The sequence below is a fragment of the Leptopilina boulardi genome, unplaced genomic scaffold (assembly GCF_019393585.1).
Source record: "Leptopilina boulardi isolate dan_hultmark-lab unplaced genomic scaffold, ZJU_Lbou_2.1 LbouV2_350, whole genome shotgun sequence".
NCBI classification, from domain to species: domain Eukaryota; kingdom Metazoa; phylum Arthropoda; class Insecta; order Hymenoptera; family Figitidae; genus Leptopilina; species Leptopilina boulardi.
In genome coordinates, this window is record NW_026137919.1 from 968,379 (window position 1) to 979,769 (window position 11,391).

Genomic DNA, 11,391 nt, shown 5'->3' on the forward strand with positions numbered 1-11,391 from the left:
CATTTCGATTTTTTTTCATCAACTTCAAACTGATACCATTTTAAAACAAATCAATTAATAATGATAATAATAATAATAAAAATAATAATTACAAAATACAACATTTTATTTTTTAAATTGCAACACGCTTTAGCCACTTTCGTGTGGTTACAAACAAGTAATGTTTAATCTTAAAATTAAATAATTATATAAAATTATAAGTACTTACAAAATTTTTTTGGTACTTGTAAATACTGATCGTTTGCTTATTTAACAAAATCTGTACGTTTAACATTAGGTCTGATACATCATTAGCAGAGGTTTACTGGTCTGTCTGCTATACTTTTATGACATTTAAATATAAAGGGTGAACATCAAATGAATTTTGGCTTTATACAGACAGTTAAATTTTCTCTTTTTCAAACTATCTTATGCGTGTAAACGCAGGGCATGCGTGCTGACAGGCTTACATTTTTTAATGCCATGAAAATGAATAGTTTTCAGGTTACACAATAAGCCTGAAACCGACCATTTTAAACGTATAAAACTTCTTTCAGCAAATAAATAAAAACAAAAATATTTTTTAAAAAAGATAAGTAAACTTTAAAATGGAGTCTTTAAACTCTTATGGCTCATTCCTGTTTAGTCCTGTAAGAGAAAATAAGAATTGCTTAATATTCTATTTGAAAATATTAAACTGAAACATTGCAATTTTTATTTAAAATAATCTTAAAATTTTCCAATAATACTTCAAATTTATTGTATTTAGAGTAATTGTAAGAACAGTTGAGATAGATGACCCTTCGAATGTGATTGGTTCAGACTAACCTCATCGAAATCAGATGTCAATAATTCTTATCAAACATTTCGCTCCTCAGAGATTTAGAAACTTTTAAGCCCAGAAATATAATTAAATGACTAATATTTTTTGTTTATTAAACACTTACCATATGAAACTAACTATCTGAATTTTGTGGGTTAAAAAATTGGAACATAAATGATAAAATTTGGCAAAAAAGCTAAACCGCGATAACTCATGCACCCACCGCCTACCGTAATACCCTCATTTACCCTATGTCCTATTTGTTCGACTTGAAAACTTAATATTCCAGGGTAATTTTTGGAAACAAATTTGAAGAGGCTGGAATCGAACCCAGGATTCGACGGATGCTAGCCAAAAACCCTAACCGATACGTTAAACAACGAACTGTCTGCAAATATAGAAATTATACATTTCTTTTTCAATCTCTAAGATCACTTTTGCTTAAGGCCAAGATTTTGTTTTTCTCTGATAGTTTGTTGTTTAGGTTATCGGTTAAGGTGTTTGGCCAGCGTCCGTCGAATCCCAGGTTTGATTTCAGTCTCTTCAAATTTTGTTACAAAAATTTCTCATTAATGTTAAGTGTCCAAGTGGAGCAAATAGGACACAATTAATAAATGTTAATTTCAAAGAGGTTATAAAAATTATTTTTTAAAATTAAAAAGATTTTTGAAAACTTGCAACAAGTTTGCTACAAGCTTACAAAAACCTTGCAGCAATCATCCTTGCAATCTTGTAGCAATCCTTCATGTCAAGATTGCAGGAACCTTACATTGCAAGCTTACCTTGCATTAGACATTTTGCTATCTCAGACAAGCTTGCCGCAAGCTTACGTGTTATCTGCGCAACCGTCTCAACTCTCCTTTTAAGTACTCTAAATGTATTAATTTGATAATATTTAAAACTAAATCACAATTATGATTTAATTAACGGATTCGAAAAAACACTTTTTCAAATTAAATTTTAAGTACTAAATTATCATAAAAGTAATTTTTATAATCAAAAAAATAATATCTTTGGTAAAATTTTAATAAATATTATTAAAAAAAGAGTTCTGAATTATAAAAAATTCTTTTGATTTAAGTTGAAAAAGTAGATGAAATATAATAAACTAACAGTAATCTGGAAATATTTGCTTTAAAAGATAATTATAAATAGAGGGTGTCTAGCGACCGGGAATTTCGGGAAAACCGGAAATTTGCCAGGATTTTAGTTTCACCGGGAAACCCCCGAGAAATTGCCGGGAGTTTCTAAAAATTTCTACTAATTCGTTAAAATATTCAGAACATTTCAATCAGAGAATTTAACGCAATTCTATATGATTAAAAATAGTATTATGGGATAATTGTCCTATTCATGTTTATTTGTTTTTACATAAACTACCGGTCAAAATTGAGAGACAATCCATTTTCAGGTGAATGAAAAACATTTAAAAACATAAAATTTATGGAAAATAAAATTTTTTTCTTTTTATTTTGTGAAAGATCATAAAATTTTGAAAAGAATAAGATCTTACACAAGTCATTTGGCCAATATTTTATTAAGATATTTTTAAAAAACCGTTAATCTTTTATAAAAATTTGTATAACTTCTAAAAACCATTCTAGAAAATATATAAAACAGGATATGGTTTAGATTTTTCAAGGGAATTGAATAAAATAAATATGTTGGAATTTTAAAAACAATTTTTCTGTTGATAAAATGATTTCAAATTTTTCAAATTTTTTTTGTCTAACTTTGACGACCTGTATTTTCTAAGAAAAATATTACACATTAATGCCTATAAGAAATTCTTATTAAATAGAAAATGACCTTTAAAATAAACCTAAAAATAAAAAAAGCGTTCATTATTTTAGAAGTTATACAAACTTTTGTAAAACATTGAGAAATACGATTTCTCAAAAATATCTAAATAAAATATTGGCCAAATGACTTCTGTAAGGTCTTGTTTGTTTCAAATTTTTAACATCTGTTAAAAAAATCTTTCAAAATCATTGTCCAAAAAAACTAAAAAAAAATTTTAGTTTTCATAAATTTCATGTTTTAAAATGTTTTTCATACACCTGAAAATGGGTGGTCTTTCAATTCTGACCGGAACTGTATATTGTATGTAATTGTTTTGTAAACTTAAAAACAAATTATATTGTATCTTTCCAAATAATTAATATTTTAATAAGAAACAGCTATTAATCATTAAAAAAGAATCAGGGAAAAATTTGACTTAAGATTCGGGAAATCCGTGAATTTGCCGGGAATTTTGAAATCGTGTTTCGCTAGACAACCTGAATTACATAATAATTTATAATTATTTCTTTGATTACCTCGTCTTTCATCTCGTATTTTAATGAGTTCTCTCCTTTCTGTGCTTGATAACACCGTCTTGTTACTGTCGTTTAATAGGGATGTCATATTAGTTCTGACGAATGATTTTATGCGATCTTTGTGCGTTTCTTTCCCCCTAAATTCCAACCTTCTTTTAATGATATCTAGTCATAGAAAAAAACATACTTTTATTTTGCATTAAATGTCGTGATAGAAAATATAAAAGTTATACAATACCGTCCACACTGAGAAAAAAATGCTATTGATTCTATATGTCGTATATTCATGTACGTTCGAAAGTAAATGTCGTTTACTTAAACTGATATTCAATTAATCCTATAACACTGCTTTTAATTCAAGGGAGCAGTTTTTATTTCAATAGCAATGCAATAAAATCGACTAAACATTATATAAGAAAAAATACATTTGCTTTTGAACGTATAATTGCAAATACGTGATATATTATTAATACAACTATTATTTTGATGCCTGAACAAAATAGTTAATTGTATGAAGAAAACGCCGAAAATACATTTTCGTTCATTGTTGCTGCAAATCTTTCTAAAATGTTATTTTGCAAAAATAAGGAAAAATAATTTCGAAAATGAAGTTACGGTTTTTGAGTTTTGCACGGCAGAAAAGTCTTTCGAGTTTTTCCCGCAAAAATCGAACGTCTCTAATTACTCAAAATTTAAAGGTTCCCATTATCCCAAGTTTAACCAAATTATATGACGTAGGTAAAACTTCTTTATTATCAAATTGTAAATTAGAAAAAAAGCAATAATTATAAAAATAAAAAACCTTGAATAGCTTCCAATTTTCTCGGTTCGCACACAGTGCGAGTTTTTCCGCCGCTCCGAGGTTGAGCTCTATCGACATTCAAGCATTTGGAAGAAAGATCTCCTTTCCAAATAATCCTGGCCGCTGTTCTCACCATCATTGTTTCTTTTTTTTCGGAATCAATCTTATCCCATTCTTCTTTTGTAAATGAGACTTTTTCATTTACATAAATCTGTATGAAAAAATAGCACAAATAGATATAAAAAAATTGTCTAGCATGTGTCAGGGCTGCAATAATTATAATCATGAATTAAATGAAAAACTCTATTCAATAAAATTTTTAAAAATATTTCTTCATATACCGTTTTCAATTTATTATTAAAACATTTAAAAATGTGGACGTCCGAATAAAAAGGTACCACTTTGTCGGTTCTAGATTCCGAGATTTTCGCGATTTACTAATTTCTTAGGAAAATCTCGAATTTTTAAATATTTTTGTTTATTAATCTACATGGTACTACGTGTCGAATTATGTAGTTTTCATAAATTTATGGCTACTTTAAGTATTATATTTCATTGTTTGAAAAAAAGAGATAAGGTACCAATTTGTCGGTCTATTGCGAAAGTTGTAAATTTCTGTTGTTTCCGGCAGTTTATTGCAACACTTCAGCTGGAAATATATTTTTACATGCACATATCTAGTTAATTTACTTTAAACATATAGAAAATATACTTGATATATAATAAATAAATATATCTTCAATTTCTTTTTTCTGGAACTGAAAATTTCGATATTTCTTAAGATTATTCATAAAAAAGTTAATTAAAAACTTTTTTTGTCTACTTTTTCTTTTTTTTCTTCAAATAATTCAATTAAGTAACACACAACTGTTAACTTAAAAAAAATTCTGTTTATTAATTAAAAATAGCATTTTTAGAAAAGGTACCACTTTGTCGGTTATCCATTATTTTGAAAATGGAGAGGGTGGAAAAATTCTAAACCTATTGATTTTTCATCTTTAAGGTATTCTTGAATTAAAACAACTCTCATCTGAATAATTTCCCAAAAGAACCAGAGATATTTGCATTACAATCTTTGATTTCGTTTTTCTCGAAATGGGGTTTTTGGCACTCTAAATTTAAAAATTCTGTAACTCAGTGAATTTTGTACCAAAATGAACGTAAGACCCCTCAAAAATTTCCAAATTTAACAAGGAATTTGACCATATAGATAAATCCAAACAGACAAAGTGGTACCTTTCACTCGGACGTCCACAAATAATCGTGCTTCTTCCAGTAAATGAGAGTAGTTAGTGGTACAAGCTCAAACGTTTGGTGACCGGTTTCGGTTGCGATTCGGTTGCGTTTCAATTGCTGGTGAAAAATCTCACGAAAAACTATTATTTGTACTTAATTTAAAATTGAGAAATAAGATAAATGTAAGAAATAAATACAAATAACATAATTTCTAAATTTGAATATGTAAACTTTCATATATTCGATGTTATAAGTCGTTTTCGCGTTCAGTAAGTGCATACGCACGTGAAATAAGTGACATTTTTATCAAAACAAGTGAAAAATTAACATATTAAAAGTACATAGGGTCAGTTGGGGTAAATAGAAACAGATTTGCTAAGTTTCACCAATAACATAAGTTTTTTCTTTTAAATCGTGATACATTCGGTTTTTTTTGTGTATTGAGTTATTATTTCACTTTTGTAAAACAATTTTATTGGGTAGTAGAAAATATGGGTATCATTAAATAGCAATAATCAACTGTTTCTATTTACCCCTAAGTTTTTCAACTTTGTTAAACTTCAAAAATAAATTTGAAACAGTAATTATTTCTTACAAAATTTAAGAAAAAATCAATTTCAAGTATGCAAATGCTAAAAGATACAAACAATTACATAAAAAATGGAGCTATTGATAAAATAATTCAAACTAATAAATAACAATGCATTGCATAAGTTTAAAAATAAACAATGATAAAAGTTGAAACGCATTGCACAAATAAAAATTTTATTAACTTTGACAAGTTTTACATAAATCTGTTCAAATTTTTATACAATAATATTATAATTTTTATATTTTTTAATGTCGCTGAAATTTCTGTTTCTATTTACCCCGACTTTCCAATTTTTAGGGGTAAATAGATAAAGTCTCGTATTTTCAATTAAATTTTGCAAAATCAGAGTTAATTTCTGTTGTAAAATTAATAAGAGATAACTGTGAATAATAATATAAAATTTTAGTTTATTTTTTTCCAAATGCGAGTGAAAAAAGTGAGAGGGTGTCTTCTTTGATTTTCAATTTTTTATGCAACAGGAAATATTTTTGTATATACTGCTGCTCACTAACAAACGGAAAATGGAAGAATACTTGGAAACTATTGGGGGTGATCTAGGGTTCATGGTTTAAGGCCGTATTTATTTTTAAAAAGTTTCATTTAACTGAAATAACTACAGTTTCGATTTACATCTTGTTTCTATTTATGCCAACTGACCCTAGACACTTATTGAACGAGAGAACGAATCATAATATGGAATATGTGAAATTTCACTTATTCAGATTTAGAGTACTATTAGGAGATAGTAATATTAAGCAGTACGAATATTATTGTCTTCAAATTTGGAAATAAAATAAGTTTTTCTTAAAATTCCAGAAAAATACAGGAAATTCCATGAATTTTCCAGTAAAAAATGAACTTAATTTTTTTTTATTTAAAGAATTTCTTCTACTAATAGGCCAGACTCATTTTTTAAATCATACTTTTTTGTGATGAAACTTTTTCCTTACATACCTTTTCATTGTAAATGCGAAATTGCTTCTTTCTCGGAGTGCCTTGTTGCTGAGGTTCTTCCCTTTCAGAATTACTCATCGTTTCTTCCTCATCTACACTTCCATGATCACTTTGACTTTCATTATCAGTTTGATTTCCATTATCACTTTGATTTCCATTATCACTTTGATTTCCATCATCACTTTGATTTCCATTATCACTTTGATTTCCGTTATCATCTTTACTTCCAGTAGTAACTTTTCTTCGAGTATCATCTTTACTTCCAGTATCAGCCTTCCTTCCAGTATCAGCTTCACTTTCAGTATCAGCCTTCCTTCCAGTATCAGCCTTCCTTCCAGTATCAGCCTTCCTTCCAGTATCAGCCTTCCTTCCAGTATCAGCCTTCCTTCCACTATCAGCCTTCCTTCCAGTATCAGCTTCACTTTCAGTATCAGCCTTCCTTCCAGTATCAGCCTTCCTTCCAGTATCAGCCTTCCTTCCAGTATCAGCCTTCCTTCCAGTATCAGCTATATTTTCAGTATTAACATTCCTTTCAGAATCAGTTTTACTGCCAGTGCCATCTTCATTTCCAAAATCATCTTCACTTCCACTATCTTTTTCATTTGCACTTGGATCATTGGTTTTTTTCGCGATTTTGGCATCTTGATTATTGTCGCTCGTAAGTCTTTGTCTTCCTTTTAATAACAAATCTCTTTTATATTTTTTAAATATTTCCTCCTTAGTGGATTTTTTTGCAGCAGCTTGCAACTTTACCCTCTAAAAGACAAATAAAAGCAAATATTCAGATTTTTTAGTCTATAATTGATTTCAATAAATTTTAACCCTCTATTACGTACTTATTGAGGGATTCCCCTCTTGATTTTAGTATTTTATAAATAACTTTTTTACACACTACAGGACACTATCCGTCTCTATACCTTTCAACAAAATCCTCATGTACACTTTCGTAAAAACAAATTTTATTTTAACTCAATAAATAAATTATAACTAATCATAAACTTTCAAAGACGACCGAATGCCAAAAAAGTGAGGGATTTCCTCTAAAATCTCACAATTGATAAATATGTAAGTAATAATAAATAATCAGTTATGCCTTTTTTAAAACTTTTTTACTTATGGGTTTATAAATATGTGGGTGATGAAATTTAAAATATCATTTTATGGCGTCTACAAATGTGGATTTTGTGATGTCTTAATTTGGTGTTGACAGAAGTTATTTTCATGAAAATGAATGTATATGATAGAATTTTTTAACTCCTATAAAGCAGAAAAAATAGAATATTTTAGGTAATTTAAAAGGTTTTTCGGTCATTTGAAAAAGCCTTTTAAATTACCTAAAATATTATAATGATCGGTCACTAACGTCAAGGATATAAAGAAAGAATAAATTTGACAAATTTTTCTGCACTCTTTCGTTTTTATCACAATTAAATTTTTACCAGTTTAAATATTAGAAACATTTGGATAATAATCGGATTTCGGCCGGTTTCGATTGCAACTAGGTTACGTTTCAGTTTCTAGTGAAAAATCTTACGAAAAACGTGAAAATGTATAGTAAAAACTATTAGAATGAATAAATATTTAATTCAAGAGTTTATTCCTGCAATATTTTTTTCCATCAATTTTCACGTTTTTCTTGAGTTTGCAACTGAAACGCAACCGAGTGTCAATCGAAACCGGTCGCAATCCGCCAGGGTTTGGAAATATAAGTCGTCGTATCTCTGAAAAAATTGTACTTGCGCGGCAAGCTTGCAACAAATTTACACTCAAAACTTGCAGCAAGTTTGACGAGTAAGCTTACCACAAACTTGCAGCAATAGGACATTTTATTGCTTGCAACAAACTTGCCACAAGTTTGCCGTGTAAGCTTGCACACCTTGCAAGGTAAATCACCCGCGTGGTTTAGATTGTGATTTAGTAATTTCTATTTAGAGATTTTCACTAAAGTACAAAATCTATGCATTTGGGCAACAAAATACGTTTTCTAGTTTCCGATATACTGGGAAAAAATAGGGTGTTTTGTGCCTTTAATCAAGAACGATTATGATCAAAATTTAATGGAATAATTCTTTTAAAGAAAATTTTACTTATTTATATTCAATTAGAATTAAAAGAAATTTACTTTATCCTCCTTCTTCCTCGGTTCATTACTCTCTTTGCCTTGAGATAAGACAGACAACATCTTTTCAGTCGGTATTTTCAAACGACGATTTGAAGCCATACCCTCTTCCACTTGATTTGCAACATCATCTTCACTGTCTATAAAAAATTGAAATGTATTTTTATGTATTTTTTAAAGCAGGTACGTTTTTACCTCGTAAAAAATATAACCCTGAAACTGATAGGTGCCAAAAAATTGCCTTTAATGCTTTAAACGTTCTGTCAGACTGTTATGCCTTTTTGGACTCTATTGAAGTTGTTTAATTAATTAAAATTTATTATAATATTCTAAATAAAAAACGGTTTCGAATAAAAAAATTTGAGAAGTACCATTAACTTTTTTACATATCCCTCTTTCAGAATCTACAATTTCTTTGTAAAGAAACAAGGTTTAAACATTTTTTTAAAGTGGATATTTTTAAATTAAAGTTATTTAGTATTCAGATATGTGCGTAAAACTCCCAAATATGATTTTAAAAATGTTCAAATTAAAAGATATGGTAAAATGTATTTTTAAAAACTCAAGATATCAGGTTAAAAATGGTCACCAAATTCAAAATTTTAAAAAATATATTAACATAGGATAAAAAATTTGACAAATATAATATTAGACTAAAAGAAATTTTTGAGAAAACAATTAGCGAAGCCAATATTGCACAAAAATTTGAAAATGTTCTGTATAGCTTGAAATTTGTTACTTGTGAATTTTTGAAGTCGATGAATGCAAATCCGTGGTCATATTTTTAAATTTCAAAATGTCAGATGTAATAATAATAATTTGTTGAAATGTTTCATTTAACGAGAATAATTATTTGAATATTGAGTGAACTAAATTTCTTAACAATGATGTGTCTTTGTAATATAAAGAGTTTGTCTTTCTAGTAGAAACCTACATATAAAACTGTTTCCAATAGCTGAAATTCTGACAGGTGGGTAAAATCTATGCCGGACGTAATAATAGAAAATTTCAGATATTACATTTATTGCTTCAATTTGTTTGAATAATAACTGATTTTGTTTCAATTCCTTCATTTTTTCATTGTTCTTTAGGACAAATAAAAAGACACGTATTTTTTGTATTGCAAAAAAAATTTGCGAACTTAGAAGCACTTCGAATAATATCCGCTATTTTGTTAATTTTCAAAATTTTTGTAATTTTCAACTTTGCAAAGAAAGAGTTTCGAAAACACTGCTAAAATTAACAAAAACAGAATATATGTATATGAGTAACATATGGCGCTACACTACCCTAAATTATTACTCTTGTTATTTTGAGAAGAAAAAATTATTGAAAAAAGTTAGTTTTTTATCTGGTATCCAGATACAACAAGTATTCAAGAAAATAATAAAAAATGATGTTTTAGAAAAAATCGAGTTCTTTATTTTTTAAAAAATGATCGCTATTTTCTTAATTTTTAAAAATTAAAATATTTTAAATTTGCAAAGAAAGAGCATCAAAGACACTAATAAAATCAGAATACAGAATTAAAAAATATTAATTTTTGAAAAAATTATAAAGATTTTTAAAACAATGTCAGCTGTTTTGCTCAAAAACCTTTTTTTGCCGTAAATTTTTGAATACTCGTAAATCATAAAAAAAATTTTTTCTCATAACAAAAAAATTAGTGTCTTTATTTATCCTAATATAAAAAATAAAAAATACAATGATATACATTATTTATTATTTTGAACCTATTCAGCCTGCATGAATTTAAATAGAACCAGCCTAATGTGCATTTGGAGGTTTTAGATTTGTATAAATTATTGTATAATTATTTAAACAACATGAACTATTATAGTTTCATTAGTTATAATTTTATTTTCTTCAACATAAATGTATTTTACATTCAAAGGCAACTTGAGAAGCAACCGCGCAATAATAATAATATAATATCATATAGGTTAAGATTTGATTTTTAAGTAAATACTTACAGCCAACATAATGCACCACAGCATTAAACAAATACCATTCCTTCTCCTCTTCGTCAAACCATTCAACTTCATACACTGCCTTTCCGGTATCTTGGAAATCTTCTTTTCTTTCACAATCAAATTGTCTAATTCGATCAATCTCAATAATTTCTTTTTTGCTGTCACTTATGTATGTGACATAGGCGTGCGAAATAATTTCATTTTTACCACCTAATCTTTGCTTTTTGGCGTTGGACGACATTTCGCGAAAGCATAAAAAGCAAAAAAAAACAGAAAGCACAAATTGAAATGCGGATTACAATTGATTGAAAATCACAGTAAAAATCACACCTTTTACGTCGTTATAAACGAGAGAAAGAAAGAATGTGCGTCATTTGAAAATGTTGCCAAATTAAGGGTACGGTCACAGTGCACATGGTGGCCACAAGGTAAAGTTACTTTAAGGGAGGTTCGCAACCCATCTTTACAGTGGAGCATTCTTAATCTGACACTTTTCGAAATATTGTGCTTAGGCCCTTATTGAAACTAGCCTATATTGGTTCTTAATAATAATAACCGTCAAGGCCTAAAGGCCTTTCTCCAATAGGAACCTAAA

The 11,391-nt window shown here is 28.3% G+C and overlaps 1 protein-coding gene across 1 annotated transcript; it reads right to left on the minus strand.

The window, feature by feature from the left end:
- Positions 1 to 208: 208 nt before the first annotated feature.
- On the minus strand, positions 209 to 11,159 carry LOC127286124 (uncharacterized). Its single transcript, XM_051312435.1, has 6 exons — positions 10,797 to 11,159; positions 8,827 to 8,963; positions 6,705 to 7,460; positions 3,923 to 4,133; positions 3,121 to 3,285; positions 209 to 627 (listed from the first exon to the last, which is right to left on the minus strand). Exons 1-6 carry the CDS (start codon positions 11,035 to 11,037, stop codon positions 605 to 607), a joined length of 1,533 nt encoding a protein of 510 aa, XP_051168392.1. The 5' UTR covers positions 11,038 to 11,159; the 3' UTR covers positions 209 to 604.
- Positions 11,160 to 11,391: the final 232 nt, after the last annotated feature.